Source organism: Hevea brasiliensis, chromosome 1 (genome assembly GCF_030052815.1).
Source record: "Hevea brasiliensis isolate MT/VB/25A 57/8 chromosome 1, ASM3005281v1, whole genome shotgun sequence".
Classification (NCBI taxonomy): Eukaryota; Viridiplantae; Streptophyta; class Magnoliopsida; order Malpighiales; family Euphorbiaceae; genus Hevea; species Hevea brasiliensis.
Window position 1 is genome coordinate 112,767,922 of NC_079493.1, and position 25,937 is coordinate 112,793,858.

General features: G+C 31.8%; 4 protein-coding genes across 5 annotated transcripts; all 4 read left to right on the top strand.

Moving 5' to 3' along the window:
- The first annotated feature begins 1,099 nt into the window (after positions 1-1,099).
- On the top strand, positions 1,100-6,819 carry LOC110639810 (potassium transporter 4). 2 transcript variants are annotated; one of them, XM_021790896.2, is made up of 9 exons: positions 1,100-1,312; positions 2,610-2,850; positions 2,935-3,180; positions 3,765-3,815; positions 3,946-4,206; positions 4,501-4,553; positions 4,672-4,786; positions 4,884-5,138; positions 5,509-6,819. In XM_021790896.2, exons 1-9 carry the CDS (start codon positions 1,268-1,270, stop codon positions 6,594-6,596), a joined length of 2,355 nt encoding a protein of 784 aa, XP_021646588.2. In that variant the 5' UTR covers positions 1,100-1,267; the 3' UTR covers positions 6,597-6,819. The 2 variants fall into 2 exon arrangements, with proteins under 2 accessions (XP_021646588.2, XP_058003661.1); XM_058147678.1 differs by having other exon boundaries at positions 1,145-1,312; positions 3,946-4,203; positions 4,498-4,553.
- A 547-nt stretch (positions 6,820-7,366) lies between these two features.
- LOC110639811 (non-specific lipid transfer protein GPI-anchored 30) lies at positions 7,367-8,485 on the top strand. Its single transcript, XM_021790897.2, has 2 exons — positions 7,367-8,124; positions 8,232-8,485. The coding sequence occupies exons 1-2, from the start codon at positions 7,794-7,796 to the stop codon at positions 8,354-8,356; spliced, it is 456 nt and encodes a 151-aa protein (XP_021646589.2). The 5' UTR covers positions 7,367-7,793; the 3' UTR covers positions 8,357-8,485.
- Positions 8,486-12,791: 4,306 nt separating this feature from the next.
- On the top strand, positions 12,792-16,197 carry LOC110639805 (syntaxin-22). Its single transcript, XM_021790891.2, has 7 exons — positions 12,792-13,106; positions 13,189-13,282; positions 13,388-13,527; positions 13,625-13,687; positions 13,897-14,054; positions 14,175-14,275; positions 15,857-16,197. The coding sequence occupies exons 1-7, from the start codon at positions 12,925-12,927 to the stop codon at positions 15,923-15,925; spliced, it is 807 nt and encodes a 268-aa protein (XP_021646583.2). The 5' UTR covers positions 12,792-12,924; the 3' UTR covers positions 15,926-16,197.
- On the top strand, positions 16,176-18,764 carry LOC110639844 (uncharacterized). The gene is made up of 4 exons (XM_058153969.1): positions 16,176-16,273; positions 17,135-17,575; positions 17,626-17,711; positions 18,712-18,764. Exons 1-4 carry the CDS (start codon positions 16,176-16,178, stop codon positions 18,762-18,764), a joined length of 678 nt encoding a protein of 225 aa, XP_058009952.1.
- The last annotated feature ends 7,173 nt before the right edge of the window (positions 18,765-25,937 follow it).

Genomic DNA, 25,937 nt, shown 5'->3' on the forward strand with positions numbered 1-25,937 from the left:
GATTGGGTTCTTAAAAAGAGACCAAAGAATAAGTACCCAAATCCTTATCTTTTGAATTTTGATCGCTTAGGTTCTAATTCTTTACAAGACAGAGATGATCCATGATATATCTTAATTATTATTTATTTATTTATTTTTAATTTTTATTTATTTTTATTTTATTTAACAAATTAGTTTAGTGAAGTTAATTAGAAGTTTCTTTCAAGATCGTTGAGAAAGTGAAAACTTAAATTTTACTCTACAGAGTGAGTAATGTATTTTTAGTCACTGAATTGAATTAAATTAAGTAAAATTAATTAGAAATTAAAGTATATTTTATTTATTTGTTTTTTATTAACTAAGGCTCTGAAATATTTTTTTAATTTATTAAAATATAAATAAATATATAAATATTTTGCGTAAATATATATTATTAATCCATTAGCGGATTAGCCGCCTCCGGTCATTGTTGATCATTGAAGGCCACCGCCAACGCTTATCAGAAATCACGAGAGATCGCTGAAAATCAGCGGTAATGTCTCAGCTTTTGCACTTCATATGTTTTTTCTTATATTTAATAATAAATAATAAAATATTTTTTTTTTTACAGTTTATATATTTTTTTATAAAAATAAATAATAAAAACTAAATTAATTTCTTTAAAATAGAAGTTATTTTTTATAAAATAAATTAATTTAAATAGTAAAACAGTTCATTCAATTTTTAGTTTTTTATTAAGTTTTCACTTTTTGCCTTCAATTATAATTTAAAATATAAAATATATTTAAAATATAATTATAAAATTAAAAAAATATATTTTGATTTAAAAACAAAATTTTTGTTTCCCAACCCCATAGAATCATAGTGGGATGAAATAATTACAAAACAGAGAAAATATGAAAAAAACATTGGAAATGGACTAAATGGAAAAAAGATTTTGGAGACCCAATCCCAAAATGCCAACTGGATCTGGATGGATGGACTACAACTGTATGAGTGACAGATGAATAAAAATTAATTGTTTATTCAGTGGTTTAAAATAAAAGTATTTTACTAAAAATTGTTATTGAACAGAACAGAAGTGTTGACGCGCACGTGACACAAATGCCTTTAACGGGCAGAGAGGGGGTATTAAACAAATCTATTATCGAAACTTAATTAAGGATTAGAGAGATTAGAGATGATAATTAATCCTTTTTTGAATATATAATTTTTTTTTGGCACTGTTAAGCTCTTAAAATACACATACATACAGAAGGAGCTCCACCACCAACTTGGCTTTGCCAAAATGGAGCCTGAATCTGGACTTCGCAGTTCTTCTAATCCGTCTCAGGTTAGGGTTTCCATTTTATTTATTATTATTATTATTATTATTATTATTATTTTCCTCTTTCTTGTTATTTTTCTTTCTAGATATGATTAATTTTTGGGTTCTCTGCATTTTTTTGATCTTCCTTTCTCACTTTGGATCATTCTTGATTTCGTTTCACTTTTTTTTTTGTTGCTATGTCCTGCGTTTTTAATTTATTGTGTAATTACTGCTCGTATCGAAGTTGGTTTCTTTGTGTTTGTTATCAATTATCTGTTGTGCTTCGTTGAGTGAGTCGATGATTGAGGATTTTGGGATCTTAAGTGGGTTTCGTTGTTGAAATTGGGGAATTTAGACTCTGGTGAATCTATCTTGAAATGGTTTTCAATTAGTTTAGTTGGTGGTGGGTGGCCTGTTCTACTAGTCAATTTCTTGTCACTGTTAGTTTGGCCTCTTGAGTTATTTTTAAATTCCTGCCCAGTGTTTAGGTTGTTTACTTTAATATGCTGATATAAATATTCTAGGATTTGTGAGCCTGCTTTTTATGTGGGGAAAAGTAATGGCTTTAATGTTTCTGGAATATTGAGATTATTAGGCTCTGTGGAGGTTTGGATTTTTGCTTTTATTTTAAGCCAGAGTTTCAATGGTTTCATAGGACGTGGCCGTGTTTTATTTTTCTTTTTTCTTTTTCATCTATCTGACAGAGGCTTTTTAGAAGTTATAGGCTCAATAATATGAATCAGTACCAAACCCAGGTTTTGATATTTGTTGGCTTTAGATTTCATATGAGGAACAATAGAGGTCTAGTTAATAGCATCACTGTTAACAACAAACAGTTAATTTGAGCGATATTACTTTGACCAAGCAAAGAAAATGATAATATCACCTTACCTCCATAGGCAATAACTTGGCCATAGATTGATTACACTAATGGCAAAAGTCAGGCCCCCTTATTTATGGATCAAATTGAAATAGTAAAGAATTCTTCACTGGAAAGGAAGGGGTTCTATTTGAATTTTGTTTATTTCTGCCTGATCAGTAGCATGTCAATCATTCTGTACAACAAGTGTGTCCAACAACGAGTGCTGTGGTATCTCATCTCCTGTGTGTTTATCGATTTCCTTGTTAAAGTCTATTTGTACTTCTCTGGAATGTATTTGTGATTTTTAAGAAAAGCTAATACACCAAATTATGATGCAATGAACTTAGCTGGAGTAATCTCTTTCATGCAATGAACTTAGCGGTATCTTATGATGCAATGAGCTGATGGTTCAATTAGTACCTTAAAGTAAGCTTAACTTAAATTTGTGTGACTTTTCAGCTTTCATGGGTTAATCTTTCCAGGAATCTAATATTAGCATACCAAAGCTTTGGTATAGTATATGGAGATCTGAGTACTTCACCTCTCTATGTTTATTCAAGCACATTTATTGGGAAGTTGCAGAACCATCAGAATGAGGAAGCAATATTTGGTGCATTTTCTTTGATTTTCTGGACCTTTACATTGATACCTTTGATTAAGTATGTCTTTATCGTATTGAGTGCAGATGATAATGGTGAAGGTAAGATAACTCAATTAACAGGATATTTCCCCACTCTGAAGGCTGGTTTCATACTCTTTACTGGTACACTTTGATTCATGTCAGGTGGCACGTTTGCTCTCTACTCACTGCTTTGCAGGCATGCAAAGTTTAGTTTACTTCCCAATCAACAAGCAGCTGATGAGGAGCTGTCAGCCTACAAGTATGGTCCGACAACACAGGTTGCAAGCACTTCTGCACTGAAGAGATTTCTGGAGAAGCACAAAATGCTACGGACTGCCCTGCTTATTGTTGTATTATTTGGTGCTTGCATGGTTATAGGAGATGGTGTGCTTACGCCAGCGATGTCAGGTAACGGATTGCTATGGGGTTACCAATAATGTTGTGGTTACACAATCCTAATGGATAAATCATGTCCATCGCTATTTTCCAAAGTTGAAACTGCACTTTTATGTCAAATCATCATTTAAGAAATGGGAGGACAGTAAGAAAATTTTTGACTTCCATCTTTATTCTGTATGAGTTATGTTATGGACACATAGGCAATGCAATCTACACACACACACGTGTGTATAATTTTTAATATCAGAATTTTCAGATCTATTAGTTAATTTATTCAGATCAGTTGATCTCTATAGTTCGTGATAGGATTTAGTTGATTGCCAATGATTTTGTCATGAGAACCTTAGTGATCATATTAACAGCTGTTGATGGCATATGGATTTTTAGTTTTTGCATTCCATTAATTTCATGAATTCCTTTCCCCCCACATTCTGATAAATTATTCTTCAGCAGGCTCTTCTGCTTGGTCTTTTCTTGATCTTGCTAGAAATTTTTTCATCTAGAATTGGCAACATCAATAATTCTTCTCCCAAGCTCAATAATTTTTGTTTGTGGATTAATGAATTATCTAATGGAAAACTTTTTCCTTGCAGTTTTATCATCGGTATCAGGTCTAGAAGTTTATGAAAGTAAATTAACAAAGGGTAACTTTTCTTTAAACCAATTTTTCCATTTAAATTTTGTGATTTATTATTCATATTAATGCTTGCATATTGCTTTAGGGCATCATAATATTTGTTTTTCCTAACATATTATACTTGTTACTGTTGTTAGGTGAAGTGCTCTTGCTTGCATGTGTCATTTTGGTTGGCTTGTTTGCTCTTCAACACTGTGGGACTCGCAGAGTAGCTTTTATGTTTGCTCCAATTGTGATAATCTGGTTGGTGTCTATATTTTCCATTGGGTTGTATAACATTATATACTGGAACCCAAAGATTGTTCGTGCTATTTCTCCCTATTATATTATCAAGTTCTTTGGTCAGACTGGTAAAGATGGTTGGATTTCTCTTGGAGGGATCCTTCTTTCAATAACTGGTATGTTTGCTCTGGACATTGTTGAAATATTTACTAGACTTCCATGATTTGTGCTTATTTATTGCATTCGATTGTATGTGCACACTTCATTTATTTGCATTAATGAAATTTTACTATGTATACTGATTCATTGCATGTGATTTTTTGGCCACACCTTCGTGAATTTCGTTTAGTTAAATTGGTGTTTTGGTTCAATCAAAAACTGCTGAGTTCTCCAAACATAAAATATCTGATTCAATTTTATACGTTGCCTGTTTTAGTATTGAATGTTAAAAATTTTCTGGAACTCACCAGGCACTGAAGCTATGTTCGCCGACCTTGGTCATTTTACTGCCACATCTATTAGGGTGAGTATAAAGCTATACCTATCCTATTTGCAATGCAAATGCTGTTTTAGCAATATATATATTTATTTATTTATTTTTGTTGAAGTGATTAATTTGAATAATTTTCTTGTATGTGCAGATTGCGTTTGCATTTGTTATATACCCTTGTTTGGTGGTACAATATATGGGTCAAGCTGCATTTCTATCTAGAAACCTCAACTCCATTGAACATAGTTTCTATAACTCAATACCTGGTATTTTATGACATTGACTAGTATTACTTCCAGGAATCTGCTTCCATATTGGACTTGGTTTAATTTTGAGTTTTTGACATCTATTTGTATGTTGCAGAACCTGTGTTTTGGCCTGTCTTTGTTATTGCAACCCTTGCAGCTATTGTTGGGAGTCAGGCAGTCATTACTGCCACTTTCTCAATTGTTAAACAGTGTAATGCCCTTGGTTGTTTTCCACGAGTTAAAGTTGTCCACACCTCAAAACGTATATATGGGCAAATTTACATCCCTGAAATAAATTGGATTCTCATGGTCCTTACTCTTGCCGTAACTCTTGGATTTCAAGACACAACTCTCATTGGAAATGCTTATGGTAATTCATTCCTCCAAGCGTGTTTGTTTTTGGTGTAATCATTAGGCATTCATGTGCATCAGTTTTGCAATTACAGCATGTGTAGCTATCAGTCTAGCATGTAGAAGTATAAGATTTTATCTGCAGGTGTTTAATTTAGAAATTCAGTGAACAATGGCCTTTGCTCATCTATGCATTTGCCGCCTCTCAACTTTGTAGTCTGGTTATTTAGGCAGTGAGTTTTTATGATTATTTAATTGAATTCTTAGTCTCATTGCTGCTGCTTACTGAAAGAAAGGGGAAAAGGGAGGACATTTTGTTTTCTTTTTCCATACTTACACTATTCTTATCGTTATGTAACTAAAATGACTCTGGGTTTTTCCCTTCACAGGACTTGCTTGTATGTCAGTTATGATCATCACAACATTTCTCATGTCTCTTGTAATAATCTTCATTTGGCAGAAAAGCATCTTACTGGCTGCCTCTTTCCTGCTATTTTTCTGGTTCATTGAGGGTTTCTACCTTTCAGCAGCCCTCATGAAGGTGCCCCAGGGGGGTTGGGCTCCTATTGTGCTCTCAGTCATCTTTATGCTTGTTATGTACATCTGGCATTATGGGACTCGTAGAAAGTACAACTTTGATCTGCACAACAAAGTATCTTTAAAATGGTTACTGGGCTTGGGTCCCAGCCTTGGCATTGTCCGTGTGCCAGGGATAGGCCTCATATACTCGGAATTGGCAACTGGAGTACCTGCAATCTTTTCCCATTTTGTAACGAACCTTCCTGCATTTCACAAGGTTCTAGTTTTTGTTTGTGTAAAATCAGTCCCTGTTCCATACGTTTCACCTGAAGAACGCTTCCTCATTGGCCGAGTATGTCCAAGGCCATATCGCATGTATAGGTGCATTGTGAGGTATGGGTACAAGGATATACAGAGGGATGATGGAGATTTTGAGAACATGCTTATACAAAGCATAGCAGAGTTCATCCAGATGGAAGCAGTAGAACCACAATTCTCTAGTTCTGAGAGTCCATCACTTGATGGCAGGATGGCAGTGATGAGCACCAGATCTATCCAGTCAAGCTTGAGTCTAATAGTAACTGAGGAAGATATTGCTGGTTTTGATGACTCTATCCAAAGCAGTAAATCTCTAACCCTCCAGAGCCTGCGATCTGCTTATGATGATGATAATCCGCAGATCAGGAGGCGCCAAGTGAGGTTTATGTTACCACAAAATCCTTCGATGGATCCTTCAGTTAGAGAAGAGCTGATGGATTTAATCCAGGCAAAGGAAGCAGGTGTTGCATATATAATGGGGCACTCATATGTGAAGGCTAGGAGAACTTCCTCATTTTTTAAGAAGGTAGCTATTGATATTGGGTATTCATTCCTTCGGAAGAACTGCAGGGGGCCGGCTGTGGCACTTAACATTCCTCACATCAGCCTTATTGAAGTTGGTATGATATACTATGTCTAGCTATTTGGAGTTCATCATGCATTGTCCATAAACGCATCATATTTTGAACAGTCAAGGGTGGGCTAATGCCTTGCTTGTTGCAGTAGAACAATTATGAAACACAAAGTTCATAGGTTGTTTTGGTGCATATGTTTCTAGAAACATCTTCTCTTTTTTCTATTGTTCCTCTTCTTTCCCATATGTAGATAACGTTCTTCTGCAGTTTTTACCTTCATTTGATGCATTGTTTAGGCTTTTCACATGGTCAGTTATTGGAAAAAAAAAATAAAATAAAATGAAGGATAATGGATAAACAAATTTCAGTTCTGAATTGGTCGCTTTACGCATTGCCATTTCCTGTGCCCCTTCTCAGTAACGCTTACTTATTTCTTATCTTTATGGAGTATGGTTGCTATCCTAGCAGCCCATGGCCCAAAACAGAAAGGGTTTCTAGGAAGCACCCTGCAGCCTACCCTACCAAATAACAGGCCCTCTGGGCCCAACACAAAAACCTTAGTCTATTCGGATTCAGCAATCCAAAAAAGGGGATCCGATTGAGGAGCAGCCGCTCACCAACCTCTCCAAATGGCAGCGAAACTGGTCAGAAAGCATACCATATGGAGAGCCATCAAGGATCGGCCAAAGTTTTGCATCTCATGAGAAATGGTAGAAACCAAGTGGAGACAAACAAACATCAAAACATCTATCTGAAATTCGTTAACAACAAAATACATTATTTTTTAGCTTTATTTATACCATTTTTATTTATTATTATTTACTTATTCCCAATTTGGCTCTTATATTATTTATCTTTATGGTGAGAAGATGAGAGAACTAGTTGTAGCTCACCTGTTGTCACTAAATTCATTATGCCTTTATTGAATAAAAAAAAAACTACTCAATCTATATAATATATATATAAAAAAAAAAAAAGAAAATAGAGAAGCTAAGGAGGCCAACCTGCAAGCTGCTATGACACAAGCATGTAAGTTTTGTTCCAAAGTAGATTCACCCATCCAACGCCCATTACTGCCCTCTAACTGCCTACAGTCGGCCCCTAACAAAAAGCAATCTTAGGGTCAACCAGGAAGAGGCAAGTTGGATTACCAACTTCTCTGAAGCCAACACTTCAGATTCAAACATCCCTCTCTGACACTCTATATATATACCCCCACGTAAAAGGTATCTGCTGTGAACACACAAAAAGAAAACAAAAAGATGGGCAAGATTTGGGGAAGCAGCAGCTGGGGGATTCTTGCAATATCTCTACTAGTTTTTGGCATTTTGGTGCCAGAAGGATGTAGTCAAGACACCTCATGCCTAAACCAGCTAGTTCCCTGCCTCAACTATCTTAATGGAACAAAAGATGTACCCAGTAGTTGCTGCAATCCTCTAGAAAATGTGATAAAATCAGACTCAGAATGCTTGTGTAATATGATAAGCAACCAAGGCAGTAATCAAGCTGAGCAGGCTGGAATCAATGTAACTGAAGCTCAACAATTGCCTGCAAGATGTGGACTCCATGTCAACCCTCTCAGTTGCGTTTCTGGTATATATATATATATATATATATTCCTTTCTTTCTTCTTCCTACTATTTTGTTTATCATCTAAACCTTCTCATAATGACTAATACATTAATGTTCATTTGTTCCAGGTTCTCCAAATACCAAGAACTCAGCTGATAATTCTTCAGGGGTTATATTGTTCCCTTGTTGGAGCATGATGGTGGCCACAGCTTTATCAATTGCTCTTCACATTTTGTGGTGTAAAACAGATTGATAGCTTGAGTTTGTGATAGGAGTTGTTACTTTCTTGTTGTTTTGTTATTATTTTCTTCAACCAAGAACCAGGATGTGTATCTCTAGTGTGTTTTTTTTAATCATGAATAAAGTATTGGTTGAAATTTCAGATTTCTTTCTGATGCTTTAATAGTGCCAGTGCTCAAGAATGGATAAACTCTGCTTTCCAATGCTATTCGTTCATTGACCCTCAGGCCTAATGTGCCCTAGCAAAGTGAGGACGTCCAGAATAAAAACCAAGCTTAAAAGTTAAAACAGATACATGTACAGAAACATTTTTATCTTGCAGTGATGGTAACCGGGGCTTTTTTACCAAAGGCGTGAAATAAAAAAAAAAAAAATGTGGGTTTGAATTTAATTACCAAAAGGGGTGAATTTTAGTGAGATGGAAGAAATGAAGATAGAAGGTTAATTATAATAATATTTTAAGAGTCTGAATACTGTTATAAATAACGTTTAAGTTTTAAAAATTGAAAGGAAAACTGAAGAAACGTTCAGCTTTATTTTTAATTTTTAATTATTTTATTTTATATTTTAAATAAAATATAAATATTATTTTAATAAATATTATTATAATAAATAATATTATATATTATAATATTTTATTATAAAAAATTATTTTTTAATTTAAAATCAAATTAAAATATAAAAATTTATTAAAATAAAATAATTAAAAAAAAGTGGACGCGTCCAGTTTTAATTTTTAATTTTAAATTATTTTATTTTATTTTTTAAATAAAATATAATTATAAATAATATTATATATTATAATATTTTTATAATAAAAATTATTTTTTAATTTAAAATTAAATTAAATAAAAATAAAAATTTAAAATTTTATTAAAATAAAATAATTAAAAAATTTAAAAAAAATGGACGCTAGCGTTTAATTTTTTAATCATTTTGCTTTATATTTTATTTAAAATATAAAATAAAATAATTAAAAAATTAAAATTAAGACTGGATATAGTAGCTTCTAATTTTTTTAATTTTTTAATTATTTTATTTTAATAAATTTTTATATTTTAATTTTTATTTATTTTTATTTTAAGTTAAAAATAATTTTTTTAATAAAAATATTATAATATATAATATTATTTATTAAAATAATATTTATATTTTATTTAAAATATAAAATAAAATAATTTAAAATTTAAAATTAAAACTGGACGTTGCTATAAGTAGCGTTCACTTTTTTTAATTTTTTAATTATTTTATTTTAATAAAATTTTATATTTTAATTTTTATTTAATTTAATTTTAAATTAAAAAATAATTTTTTATAATAAAAATATTATAATATATAATATTATTTATTATTATATTTTTATTAAAATAATATTTATATTTTATTTAAAATATAAAATAAAATAATTAAAAACTTAAAATTAAAACTGATCATTTTTTTTAATTTTTTAATTATTTTATTTTAATAAAATTTTATATTTTAATTTTTATTAAATTTTATTTTAAATTAAAAAATAATTTTTTATAATAAAAATATTATAATATATAATATTATTTATTATTATATTTTTATTAAAATAATATTTATATTTTATTTAAAATATAAAATAAAATAATTAAAAACTTAAAATTAAAACTGATCCATTTTTTAATTATTTTATTTTAATAAAATTTTATATTTTAATTTTTATTTAATTTAATTTTAAATTAAAAAATAATTTTTATAATAAAAATATTATAATATATAATATTATTTATTAAAATAATATTTATATTTTATTTAAAATATAAAATAAAATAATTAAAAATTAAAATAAAAGCTGAACGCTACTATAAGTAGAATTCAGCTTTTCTTTCAATTTTTAAAACCTATTATAATTAGTGTTCCGCTCTCGTTTATTTCACCTCAGCAAAATTCAATTCTTTTAATAATTAAATTTAAACCCACTATTTTTTGATATTTTTTTTTTTATTTCACCCTTTGGTAAAAAACCCTGGTAACCGGTTAGGACTAGACCAGTGTATTATTAGGTAAGCCACAAGAGTTGTTTGTTTTGTTCTAGTCATCAGCGTTTGCTGAGCAGTTCTAGCATTGCAGGTTGCATAAGAATGCAATGGTGGCTGGTTAAGTTGTATTTCTGTTTAAGAGAGGAAGTTTCCACTCACAGAAGTAGAAGACTCTGGAGATTAATGACACATCTCATACTATTTTCTTCATCATGAAGAAGATTTCCCTGAAATTTGGAACAGAAGCATACCATCAATTCATTTAGAAGCTTAATGTTTTTGCAGAAGCTAATTGAAAAGTCAGGCATGCAAGTCACTGTTTAATGTTACAAAAAAAGGGAAAATCCAATTGTTAAAAATATGAAAATCAAATCAAACTGATTTTAATAATGAAATCAAATTGAATCCAACCAAATCAAAATATTCAGTTCGTTTATTTCGGTAATTCAGTTCTGTTTCTTAATGAACTCCATTCTTTACTCTATAGCTCCATAATTTCTTGTTGCTTAGAGCTCTCGATTCTCTCATATACTTCCCAAACTTCAACATAGCTCTCGCTAATTCCCTACATGTAACTCCGTCACCATTGGAGAAATCAACAGTTAGGGCGGAGGGAAGTCATCTCTAGCTGCAATACTGAAGGTGGAGGAGAGGCTATCAGAGGCCAGGTGGCTAGTGGTAACGAGGTAGGGACTGATGTCAGATTGAGGTGGAGACATCACACATTAAAGCTTCGACTCCATGCCATAGTAGAAAGCCTCATGTTCGAGCTCTTGCTTGGAGAAGCGTTGAGACGAGCAGTAAAGGGTATGGGTGAGAGAAGGTAGAACTAGTGAGAGAGGGTATGGATGAGAGAAGGCAGAGCCAAAGAGAGAGGAATTGCGAAAGGGAGGACATTATGTGTCCCCATCACCTTCACCTTCATACTTCACCTTCACCTAGTTTGTACCTATCAAGGCATTATGTGTCGGTCTGCCATCAACCATCTTCCTTCTCGACATCCTTGCTCCCCCTCACAATCGTCTCACCTTGATATCTTCACTCCTTTTTCAGCGCCCTTCGCTTCCATATCGTGGTCCAGTAGCTGGGTTAATTTTCAAGTAATTCGCCTTGTTATTTTTGTAATTTGGATTGTACATTTTTTAACGTTATTGTACATTTACATTGAATTTTGGATATAGTTTATATATTTTGTTGAAATTTATAATCCTTCTTACAATTATCTCCATCTTTACCAGTTAATTTCCTGTAATTCTTGTGATTTCTTGAGATCGCTCACGGTTGTTTGCTGGCAAATTGCAATCAAGGATTTGGGAGGTTTGTGTTCTGTAATTCTATAAATTTTTACCAAGAATTGATTGAATAAATGAAAAAAAAAAACACCATTTTAGCCTTTATATTAAATGAGATGAGATTTTACAAAATAAAGCGGAAAGTTTTTTTTTTAATTAATGTTTTAAAATTATAAATTTATATTTTTAAAAATTCATTATTTTAAAAGATGCTGTCTCTATCTCATTGTAATTGATAATTTAGAAAACAATTTTATCCCACTTTATTTATTAATTTAAAAAATAGGAAAGCATTGATTATTTTTTTCTAACTTTACTCTGATTTATTATTATTTTCAAATTATTTATTTTTTTAACACTTCTCTACATTCTAATGGTATTATATGGATACTTTAATTAATAATTATTATTATGATATAAAAATATACAATTCAATTATTTTCTTAATCCTTATGCAAATTCTTAAAAAGCTATTAAAATGAGTTTGAGAGTGATTTTTAGAAATTTTTGAAAATTTTTAAAAATTTTTATTTTTCAATTATCAGATTAGTGAGTTGAAATATTTCTTTTCAAAATCACTAAAAAAATATAATATAAAAATAATTTTTTTTAAATTATAGAAAAAATCTTAATGTACTATATCTCCTTGGATAATACATTTTAGTTTATAATAAAATTCCAATGACTTTTTTCAATTTAACCACGTTTAATATATGAGAATTTATACTCTTATTTGGATTAATGATTGGATATGGTCGTTCTTTTAATCGATTAATTGTCATTTAATCGCCAATAATTATCCAATTATATATTTTTTAATTTATCTTTTTGTTTTTCGGCATAATTAAATTATTTATAAATATTAATTAATCATTAATATAATTCCCCGCCCAAAAGTCCCTTTCTCTTTCTTTCCCGCGTCACTCGAAGGAGAAGGGCCCCACCTTTTTCTTTCGGTTGACGGGTCCCACATCTAATTTTACCATTAGTTTCCAACCGTTACGCGCTTAGACGCCTAATAATGTTAGTTAATTACACTTAATTATTAATAATTTAATTAATTAACTGAAAAAAGCTATTTTCAGTTAATTAATAACACTTAATTATTAATAATTTAATTAATTAACCGAAAAAAAGCTCGTTTCTGGATCACCGCTTGTAGGCTTTTCGCTTTGCACAAAAATGAGCTTCACCTCCACCTGCTGCTGCCAGTTGCCCTCTGCAGGCCTTAAGCTTTAGGGTTTGTACTCTTCTCTTTCGAAGGGATCACGATAATCGCCGAAATGAGTTTCCAGGATCTGCAAAATGGTAAAAGGCCTTCCTCCTCTGCTTCTGCAATGTCCAGAAGTCCATCCCAAGCGGTCGCCGCTGGTATTTTCCAGATCAACACCGCCGTTGCCGGTTTTCGTCGACTCGTTGATTCCATCGGAACCGCCAAGGATACTCCCGAGCACCGCCAGAAGCTGTTCGTTCTTTGCCCCTCTCTTTTTCTGTACAGTTTTGTTGCTATTAATTGAAATTAACGGAGATCTATCCTTCAATGGCAGGCATAATACGAGGCAGCGGATTCTGCAGTTAGTTAAAGATACTTCTGCTAAGCTCAAATCTGTGAGCGAATCTGATCGCGACGCTAACGTTAACGTACGCCTCAGTTTCCCTACCTTTCTTCTTTGTTTTAATGGCAACGGAGATAGATAATTGTTGATTAACATTTTTTTTTCTTTGATCATCTGGGAAATTGTTTAGCCAAGTAAGAAAATTGAAGATGCAAAGCTTGCAAGGGATTTCCAAACCACATTGCAGGAATTCCAGAAAGTACAACAGCTTGCCTCTGAGCGCGAATCCACTTACTCCCCTTCTCTTCCTGCATCGTCTCTGCCTGTCGCGTATTTTACTATTTTACTCTTCTCCTTTATTTTGTTTCTGAGCATTTGATTATCCCTGCCTTCTAAGTTTTGGTTCTTGGCCCTTTTTGGGATACAGGTCCGGCTCCGAATATGTGGCACCTGGGATGGATCAGGATATCCAACCTTTTCTTCAGAAGAGGTAAGTTTATCATTTGCCAACGAGTATCTACTTTGATCACTAGAATGTGACAAATGCAATAGTTCTACTTATTATCCAAAAAAGAAGCAAGTTCCATTTAATCCGTATTGGGCTTACATCTAAGAGTTTGGACAAAATTATTTTTACTTTCTGGGAAGCTCGGAAATTTCTTTATTTATGATTTGATTTCTTTGTTGCAAAACATACAGGCAAGAGGTTTTGCTTCTGGATAATGAAATTGCCTTCAATGAGGCCATAATTGATGAAAGGGAACAGGGCATTAGAGAAACACAAGAACAAATTGGACAAGTGAATGACATATTCAAGGATCTAGCTGTTCTAGTTCATGAGCAGGGTGTGGTTATTGGTAAGTTGCCCAATCCCCAGAAGATGACCTATTGCCCTTTATAAGCTCACTCCTGGTTGACACCTGGTTGTTGTGGAACCTTTTCACATTTCTCATGCATATCTCATGAATGCATTGCAGATGATATCCATTCCAACATTGAATCTTCTGCTGCTGCAACAACCCAAGCAAAAGTTCAGCTAGCAAGGGCTTCAAAAAGTGTGAAATCCAGATCCTCATGGGTAAGTACTAAGTAGTCAATCTTATTAAGATGAAGCCTTAAAGGATACCATCAGGAAAAGGTGGCTTTCTACATATATGATCAGTAATTGTAGATGATTTATTGCTCAATTGGAGGAAACTAGTTCAATGAGTCCATCTGAAAGTTTGAACGTAGTTTACATTCCCTTGATTTCCACGACCATCTGTCAACTGACAACAATTTTGGAGGAAGGGTGAAAAAAATTAATGGGTATATATATTCTGAACATTTTAAAGCGAACATTCACAATATATAATATTCCGGTTAATAACTCATCTTAGAAGGAGCCTCAAAACAATATAAGTAGGATAACGAGTTTGTTCAGATTGTTTTGTTGGATTATTTTTTTTTTTAAATCTTTTGTTTGACGTGGGATTTGATTAAAATATGTGAATGGATAAATTGAACTGAAGAAATGCTATAGTCTGTGCTCATTCTAAGACCAAAGAGGAAGATTCTTCCTACTTTGTTAGCTGGGAAACTGTCTGCTAAGGATTCATTACTGTCCCATAAAGAGTTCTATCTATAGGCAATGATGGCGGTAAAAGTGTAAATGTGATGGCATACCTTTTGAGTGTAGCAATGTGACAATGTATTATTATAAATTTATAGCTTATGATAGTTAAATCTATTATGTCCTGTGATCATGTGGCTTCTTTTGTGTTTCAATTCTTACTGCACTGGCTATGGTGCCCCAGTCGAATGTTTTGATGTTAGAATTTCATTTATTTCTTCTTTTGTAGCCATCTTGATGCCTAGAAAAGGAGCACCATATTTTAATCTTTATCAGATTCCAGTAAAATTGAACAAGAATCTGTTATATTGAGCTTTTCCCTTCTTCTTCCTCTTCTTTTTTTTTTTTTTTTTTTCTATTTGATCCATCCTTGCTCTGTTCTTCCCTCTAATTTTTCCTCCCCCTCCGCCTCTCTCGTCCTTGTTCTATGTTACTTGAGCCATTTGACCTTCTCAAATATTTAAAAGTTTTGATGGTGGTTTGATAAAACTCCATCATTTGGCTCCCAGTCCACAAACTTTATGTACCAGGTCTGATGGCATTGCTTCTTCTGTGGCTTTTTCACACTGAGGATGCTAGCCTCACAACAGCGTTGCCATTTAAAATAACAACCTTGAGAAAGAAGAAATAATGATTTGACATTTCAAGGTGCACATGCTAAATGATGAACAGAGCCATATAACAAGGCTTGCTGTGTGCTTAAACAACCTTCTTCAATAAAGCCTTCCAAAGCATGTAAAAAAAGATTAAGGAAAGAGAAATGGAAATGGGGTTTAATTAAAAAGGAGGCAGAAAGGGGGAACTAAGGGAATATAGATTGGGAAAAATGTAAGTCTTAATGAGCACACTTTGTAATAATTTAATGAGAAACCAGAAGAACAAACTGAGCATATCCAGTTTATGGTTCATGAAATGCCACAAGCACATTGGAAATGTAAAGGGCCTGCATAACCTGATAGTTAAAATATATTTTGTGACTGTTTCTATCTTATTTCCCTTTTGGTAAGAATTGAAATTTAGCTTAATAGCGCTGTTAATTTTTTGCAGTGTTGGTGGCTACTGGGAATTTTTGTACTGGCAGTGGTCATCTTTCTCCTCATCCTCATTATAAAGTAAATGAGTACATATATGCAGCTTTGGCTTGCCTTTCTGATATAAGTGTGTGTTCTGTGATTTTTTTTTCCTTCTTATTGTAATTCTGATAGTTCCTTTTTAAATTATTTATCTAATTTAGAAGTATTAGAGTGGAATGCTGGTCATAAACTTTTTCTTTCTCCAATTTTGTCCCTTTGGTTTGGTTTTGGTGAGCAACTGTGCTTTTGTACATCTATGATTGTTTGTACTAATTTAGTACTAGACAGAATAAATGTGGCTGTTATTGTTTCTCAGCTTTTTGCATATAAGCAAGAATGCATTTTCTCGTGAACTTAATAGAGCTAGAGCTCTGAATGTAGAAGATGAAAAGTTCATCGCAAGTGAACATGGTTGTTTTATCAAATATTAACAATGTCTTTACAAGAGAGGGTTCATAAAGCCAGTGTTTGGTTCAAAAAGTAGGGGAACAAATTTTTTGGGTGTAGGAAAACTGCAATGATAATATGGGGACTTGCTCCATCTTTATCTGCTTATATTTAACTGGTAAATTACTATAAGATCCCTGGATTTTGTCAAAATTTATTAGTTGATCCTTAAAATTTTTAGAGGCAATAGAAAGGTCCTCTGTTAATTCACATAGGACTATTTAGTCCTTCTGTTAGCAATTTTGACAAAATTCAGGGACCAATTGATAAATTTTGACAAAGTCCAGGGACCAACTAATAAATTTTGACAAATTCATTTTAATCAGCTATTAACAACCTTGACTGGATGGCTGGAATGTATACCATCTTGTTATCAGTAGTTGCCAGATTGAGAAAATAATGAAGTTACTAGTATATTGACTTTCTCACGATTCATACCATAATGCTTAAGCTATTTGTAGAGATTAATTCCACCGCTTATGGAGAAGCTCGAACTTTGAACCTCTCCAAAGCACTCCATTCGAAGCATCATCAATTACCATTTGCCCATTGGAAAACCTGTAATATCTTTCATAGTTCCTCATCAATATTCAATTGCTTGTAGTTGGAATACCAAATCAAAATTGTCAATTACATCAATGGGTTTAATTTCATGAATAGGAATCTTAATTAATTTTTGGACCTGAGTTTCCATCCATCTCAAAACGCGTACCAAAAGTTATCGGCAGGCAGCCGTGTGCTTCAAAATCAAACCTCCAAAATACATAAATGGCATTCTTAATCTACCAAATATTCTCCTCTTCAGAGCTGTCCACCGCTTCACCTCCTTCCAGTCCGCTGCTCTTCTTTTCCTCTTTCTTCTCGTCTCTATCGCTCTTCTTCACTCTGAAACTACTACTATTCTTCCTCTCCTTCCTGATCTCTTCTCCGCTTTCGGTTCTGCTCTCTTCTTCTTGCAATACTCCGTCTCTTTCTCTACGGCTTCCGTTCATATCTCCGACCTCCAAGCCAAATGCGACTCTGTTTGCTTTCCTCTGCTTGATTCTCGCCTTCCAGCCAGGTTGTTTATAGCTGATGTTGGATTGGCTGCCGCCATTTGCTTGCAGGGTCTTTGGGTCTTCTGGACTGGGCTTTCCCTTTATGTTGAAGCGTTTATTCCTGAGGATTGTCGTTGCTTAATGCGGCGTGATCCGGAAGAGTCTAGGCTGAGCGCTGTGGCTATTTCGGACCTGGTTTTTGTGTTCATGTCACTTTTGTGGTTCTCATTGTTATGGCTACATACGCTGTTATGGCTAGGATTAGGATCAGGGGATTGGCTTCATACGAGGCTTTGCGTACTATTGCTTCTGATTCTAATCACATTCAGATGAAGGCTTTGACTGGTACCCAACTATGAAATTTTGAACTGTGATGGTGCTGTGATTTCCCCTTGTTTTTCCTTGTTTTTCTTTTGTTTAAGTATAATTTTTTAATCATTTAATAATTGTTATGGTACTGAGGAATCATATATTGCATCACTTATTTTAGTTCATCTCAACAGTGTAACCTCCTGGAAATTGAGGAATTTTTGTGCATAAAATTTATTTTATTTTATTTTATTAAATTAAATGGCAGCATAGTCTTCACTCTATTATTTCTCTCACCGATTTTATTACTCATAATTTCTTGTTCGTTGCTATTTGGCATTGTGTATTCTTTTTTTTTTTTTGGAATTTTGTGCAAGGATTTTGAGTACTTGAATTGTTGATAGTGCAAACTTCTTATGCCATATTGGCTGTTTATGAGATAGAAATTTGCTGGAGTAACGTGTTTGGGACTGGCTTACAAATTGATCTTTATCCTTGATTGCTTTGTTATATTTCAAAGATGAATAGGAAAATGTCATAACCTGTAAATGAGGGAACCAATTCTCCTAAACTAGATTTTACTTCATATTTATCCAATGCAACTTGTTCACTTATTTACAAATGGTATTCGGTTGCTAATTCTTCAACATTGCTTGTACCCAATATTGCTTCTACTATGCTATGTGTTCACTGATAATGAATGCATAGGTGGATGGGCTGCCTTACCATAATGTCATACAAATTTGAATTTATTGAACGAATTATGTTATGTGCTCATTTATAATATAATGACTTGAAAGTGAGTGCACTTTATATCACAATGCACTTGGAATGCCTCTTTTTCTATTCCATTGGTCTGGCATCTTAATTTTACTCTAGCATAAAGGAAAAATATACTGCATATTGAGATGACTTTATTGTGTGTCAAAGAGGACTCGGAATTGGTATATAACTAATCAACTTTGAAGGGCATGGTTTTTTGTGTAACAGAAAAATCTGCTTGATTTAGGTTTTATTGATGGATGCTTTGATGTAGGTATGCTAGAAACGTTTGATGGCTTGCCGTTAGATGTAGGCTTATCCATGTAGCAGTTTGATGTCTTGCAAATTGCACTTTGGGCCATGGTTTTAAATTGTGATCGCGGTCACGTTTGCAGTTATGGTCAGGGGGCGGAACTAAAAGATTATTTTTGAAGGGTTAAAAATAAATATTGAAAAGACTAACAAAAATATAGAGATTAATATAAAAATATAAAACATTAAAAAATTAAAAGTGAATATCATAAAAAATATAAATAAATTTTATATAAAATTATAGGGGTTGAAATAAAAATAAAAATATTTGGACTAAATAATAGTTCTTTCAAAAAATACATTAAATATTATAGGTAAATTTTTTATTTTAAAAATTTTGGAAGTAAACAGTAATTTCTTAAAAAATATATTAGAAATGTATGCATAATTGCATTAAATTATGTGTAAATTAGTACTCTAGACGCTCATTTTGATGGTAATAAGTTTATTTATTTACCATCTGCTTGATTTTTTTTTTAAATTGATTAATATTAATTATATATAAAAATAATAAATTTAATATAACGGTAATGGCTTACGCTATACAAATTTTTTGAAAAATTTATGAAGTTTATGAAATGCCTACATATTCAAATATATAATTAAAAATAAGATGCACAACTGCATAATAAATATAAATATATTAAATAAAAACGTTAAATTCATTATTTTTATATATCATTAATATTAATCAATTGAAAAAAAATAACTAATTAGATGGTAAATAAATAACCTTATTACCACTAAAATAAGTGTCTAAGAGAAACTATACACATAATTTAATGCAATTATGCATTATCTAGAAGTGATTTATGCAGTATGTATTATTTTACACATAAATATATCCATGAAATTCTTTAATATTATTTTCTAATTATTTATGTATTTACCTAAAAATGATATAAAAAAATTCTAAAAATTAGAAAAAATAAACAATAACTCACTTTTGATGCTTTTGAATGAGTTAGAGAATTGAGAAATTTGAGAGAGTTGAAATTTGAGTATTTGAATGACAGCAAATTACTATTAAACTAGTGAAAACTTAAAAAAAGAAAGAGAAAAAGAAAGAATATATTCCCTTTTAACATAATAATTGAATAAGCCAAAGAAAAAAAAAAATCCCTCTATAGCAGATCAGTTTCAATTTCAATGAATAGAGGTAGTTGTGGAGGTGAAGTAGATGTGAAATAAAGCTTGAAAAGTAAAGTTGGTCAAGTAAGGGCGCTATGTAACGGCTGGTAGTGGTGGCTAATGATTAATGTTCGTGGCAGCTACAATTTTTTAAAATTGGGTGTATGGAACGTAATGGGCGTTTTTGGAAACCATAATCTGGACAGCAAGATCATTTCAAGGTTGATTACATATTGTAATGGTAACTAGCTTTTAACCCCCAGCTATAAATCATTTTCCTGCTGCAAGATATATGATTTAGAAACCATATAAAAGGCATAATTGTGAATTATCATCAAATAAATTTTTATGCTTTACACTGGTATGGGGTAGAAAACAAGGGGAGGGGCGTAATGCATCAAATGTTCCAAAATTAATTTCTATTGCTTTGTCATTGCAGTAGATTTTAGTCCAACATGCTTCTTATTGTGCAACAGAACACTAACTAGATTGTTTCATGAATATTTCCCAGTACCAGTTTGTGCTTTCTCTCAGCCAATTGAACGTGACAGATGGAATGATGTTTAAATCTTGGTATTTGCGTTTGGAGTCGGCTAACAACTGGCCAAACGTAAAGATAAAATTTCAGTATCCTCAGGGTTTCTTGGCTCTCTGCTATCTTGTTCATTCTGTTCTCAGCTTGTCATCTATATTACAATTTGCAAATCTATTTGATGGACTGGGGTGGTCATTTTTGCTCGGCGTATGCAACTTAAACAAGAGCATTTTATGAGAATTATTGATTTTTAGGTCGGTGAATATTAAATCCCATGTAGTGTCAAAAGTGAATCATCATCATTTACATCATCATTGTAAGTAGTTAGTTGACAGTCATACCCTGCCTGCCCCACTTGTTATAGTTTGATTGCCAAATGTGTGGCTACTATTGGGAGAAGGGAATTCTCCTGTTTAATTTGACTTGTTTCAAGGAGGAAGCCTACTATGTAATATCTTTTTTTGTAATATACCACTCGTTCTATTCTGCATTAGGTTTGGAATAGGAGGAAGAGGTTGTCCTTATTAGGTCATTATTAAATTTGTGAAATATACAGGATTATCAACTGTTGGATCAGATTAAAGATCCTGATCCTATGTATGATCCTCATCTGTTCGTTAAAATCATATTAGCTGATATTTTCACCAACTTTCATGGTCTCCCAAAGCATATATTGATAAGGAAAAACACTAATGTTTGTTGTGACTTGTTGAAAATGTTGCAGCAGCTTTCTTTCTTATTTTCCAAGAAGATGAAGCAAAAATACTTGCTGGGTGCTACCCAAATTCATTGTTTCCCAATCAGCAGAAATCACCTAGAAAAGTAGTACTATACAAGTTAGATTGAGGAATCCATCTCTGATCCTCCATCATTACTCTTGGTGCTTTCGCCATTAAAGATCCTATTATTTCTATCTTCCAAATCAACCTCCTATGATGACAAATCTTGAACCACCTTCATTTTTATTGCATGGTCTAGCATTGAAGGCATAATTAGCGTATGTCATATTATAATTCTTACTAAATTTTAATCTCAAATTGATTGGTTTATGATTTTTTTTTTTTAATTATATTTGATTTGGGTTATAACTTTAAGGGTTTCATGGACTATATTTCATTTAAATGAATTATTTTTTCTTAATTTAAAAGAATTGACTACATATATATATATATATATATATATATATATATATATATATATATATATATATATATATATAATTTCTACATTTAATAACATGTATCATTTATATAGATTTAATGATTGCCTTTTTAGCTTGGTTGTCATCAGTTTGATTGAGATAGAAATTTTATAAAACAATGAGAGATTCTTTGTTCCATTAAAACAAATCATATTTAGCGTCGTCTTTGTATTGCTAAATGGATGATTGCAAGGCAATTAGGCCATTTTTACCACCGCTCTCCCGCGTCACATTCACATATACACTACAGACGCCCCTTCTTAGTTCTCGTGGATTTAACCCCTACAGCTTCACCTAGCTGGCTTTTGGATTCTCTCAAAGGAAAATGATCAAACAGTTGCTGCGCAATTTCGCTCATTTGACTGCAGCGGTATGCTTCCCCTCATAGAAAGGTTAAGCTTTTTTAAATTATTAACCAATCATTTCAGTATACACTCCATTGATAGTTCATTTTAATTTAATTTTTCAGAACTAAAAATTGATAGTTTAATTTAATTTAATTTTTCAGATTAGAGTCTTCCTTGGTTTTTATTATAATTAAAGGATCATTAATGCGATAATGTCTAGAGAATTATTCAATTATAATCGAATCCGTAGATTGAATTGAATGCCAATTACAAATTTAGTTCATCTAGAAAACAGCCAAATGGTTTATTACATTTTTTTTTATATAGTTAAATTCTTAATTTATTCTTTTCTCCTTGAAGCATGAATTTAGATGAAGCATTTTGATTTAAGTTGCAAAATAAAACAGATTACTTTGTTTTCATATTTAAAAATTTTCAATTCAATTGTAGTAGCTCAAGCTTAGTTTGATAATAGGCGTATCTCTCAACTTAGACAAATTAATTTTGAGCTTTCCCTTTTCTTCTCATTCTCAATTAAATTAAAGTATACTAATAAAGTTAATTCAACCAAAAAATTGCAGTGTTATATATTTTAATCATATTTATGTTTAGTTAATTACATAATAAGTTATAATCTGTTTGATTCATTGGCTCTAAACGAGACTCACTCGAGTTTTTACAGTTTTAATTAAAGATAATTTTAATATTATTGAACTAAAATTAATTGGTGTGCAATTATAGTTTGTTTATTCATGAAATTTTCTCGAGTTAAGCCAGCAAAAAATCTCACAATAATCTATAGAACAAAACGAATATTATATTAGCATGCGGCTTTGGCAAGCTAAATGGGACAACGTCATAAACATCTCACATAAACAAGTACCACAAGCATAACAAGTTAATGGGACAAAAACATTCAATGAACATGCTGCTTTTTTCATTTAAATAGCATAATCAATACAAGAAGAGAAGTAATCCTTACATCATTTTGTAGATAGTGAGGAAAAACCCACAACAAGTAAAAGGATAGACTCAATAACTAGTGACTAGCTAGGCTCAACATTGGCCAACTAATTACTCCCCCATAAAGATCATTAGGGATATAATAGAGTGTGATAAGAAAAGACATTATTATATTGAGCCATCACACCCTAAAATTACATAAATAAAAAATAAATACAAAATATTCTCTTTAGTTCTTAAAATTTATATTCCACTATCCAAAGTTCATTATCCAAAGTTCATGTCTAATTTAACCCATTTTACACTTTTAATCCAATTTAGCTCAAAATTTTCATTTTATATCCAAATTGCCCAAAATGGAATGCGCAACTCACTTATCACTTTGGTGCATGAGCTGCTTTTTTTTTAATTTTTAATATTGTTAAAACTAATTACTTTATTAATTATTTTTAATGCTAATTAAATAATTATGATTAGTTATTTTTTATTTTACTTTTTAATATTAATTAATAATATGGAAATAAAAATTTATCAATTTTATATTTTAAATTTTATTTAATTATAATTTTCTAATTTAAATTAAAAACATGGAAATATAAACATAATTTTTCTAATTTAAATAATTAAAATTAATTATAATACTTTTAATTTTAATTAATTATATGAAAACAAAACATCCACCAAAAAAACCTCGACAGGCATTTCGAAGAAAACTCTTGAAGCAAGGAAAAGAATCTGAAACTATCTCGCTTGAATATGGTAATATTTTTTATATTTTTATTTAATTAATTATATAATATAAAAATAATATTTTAATATTTAAAAAATAAAAAAATAAAAATTCAAAAATGACGCATGCAATAAATTTGGACTGATTTGAACTTAAATCAAAATTTTTAGGTTAAATTGGTCTAAAAATTAAAAATAAGTTAAATTAAATATTTCCAATAAATATTGAGATTAAATTGAACTTTATTCCAAACATATTCACATATTAAAGGTGAAAAAATAAAGAAAAAGGAAAAAAAAATCCACATGTATGAAAGCTGTGAGTTCTGACAATGTATCATGATATATGCCAATACAATGACATTTCTCTAATAATTTTACCCTCCACAAAGAATTTCTCTAATAATTTTCCCCTCCACAAAGAAATTATATGAAATTTGATGGAAGTATCATGTAAACCTTCGGCGTCATTTGAACTTCGCATCTAATCAAACTTCAGGTTAATTTCCTCTTCTTTTCCATGGTAATTTCTTCCTTTGGCATCATTTGAGCAGCACACCTATATCAACTCTTCAATTGCATCCCCTTTCCTCTCCTCTCTCCCTCTCTCTTCAAAATCTTAAAAAATAAGAGAAACCAGATCAAACTGCACAAGAAATATATATATATATATATGATCACAATGCACACATCCAGCAACACAAAAATTGTAGTTGCTTTATTGGAGACTCGGCTTTTCTTGAACTCTCTCCCTCATAGGCTTTCCAATACTTACCTATCTAAGCTCCGCATAAATTGGGAAGATTGAGAGAAGCCTATGGAGAGAAAGTTCAAGAAAAGTTTGGTTCTCTTACAAAAGTTGCCAATGCTATCAACTCAGGTGGCCAGGTCTTCAAGTTTTTATTCATATAATATCAAGCAGTAATCAACTAGAGTGGAACAATTGCCTTATTGAGCTAATTTCAATGCCATGCTATCTCAACTCCATAGTTTTGCTATTGCTACTGTCATTCATCATTTCTTTATTTTCAGAGTACATGCATGACTAAATGCAGTGTGGCAATTGCATTTAGACTAACTTTATTAACAATTTCTAGGTCTGCTATGACAAAAATTCCATCACGACAAACCCAGTAAAGTCTGAAAGTATCATAAATTTTCATATTAGAACAGAACTTAATCTTTCTAGCCTTTTCTTTTTTCTGGATTTTGGTTGTGATGCAGCTTTCTTTTGATACCTTCTCAGTTCTCTCATTTCTTATTAGAGACATCCAACAGCAATCCAGGCAGTTGCCGATTCTTCCCCAGTTTAAGTTGCTCTGACCAATCAAATTAGCAACAAAAACATCATATTCAATGCCTGGAACCTTCCTCTTGATGCTAATGCCTCCCAGCCTAGTAGGACAAAACATATACAGCTGTCTAAACTAACCAACATTTTAGCTGATGCTGCTAAACCAAAGCTTGTTCTTGCTCCAAGATCTTTACCGATTAATTGCTACAATTGTTAGTTCATAGCAAAGGATCTACTAAAGGCAACCAAAGATTGTAGACTCTCAATGAGTTTCATTTGAGAAGTTAGTTACATGTACCATAGTCAGATTTTCTCACATCTCAGCAATGGAATAATAAATCAAGAGTCTATTTATGTAAATTTTATTTATTCATCTTTTCTATACTGCACAAGTGTAGAAGTGGTTTGTGAATCTTCAAGAGGCATGAAGTCAGTTCAGCTAAATATCACTGGGTTTGAATCTTTTCTGTTTGTCTTGGCTGAAGTGCAAGGTGAATATAAGAAATTATAGAACTTCAGATGTTAAATAAAGATGATAAACCGGGAGGAAAAATATAAGCTCGGAAATAATAGATTTGATTTCTTTCTGTATCTATTCTGAAATGAATTAAATATTTAGACAAATGAAGATTATGAAATAATTCAACAATTCTACCAGGAAATAAAGAAACTGTCTGAATGTTTCTCTTTTATATACTGAACTTCCTCTTCCTGCCAGATCTAACTGCTGGCTTTACTACTGGCTCTACCATAATTGCTCCTAACAGACTTCCTCTAACAAACTCTCTTCAATTAACCGCTTTTCCCTCCATTTCTAACTACTCCCTTTATTTATTTCTATACCTATTCCTTTATATGTAACAGACATCAGCCTTTTAGCCATTCCTTGAAATAAGATTGCATCTTGTCTCGAGTTGCAAGATTCCCAATATTGACACTTGACAGAAGAAATTATCTTATTCGGCTTCAAAAACTGCAAATGGGAGAT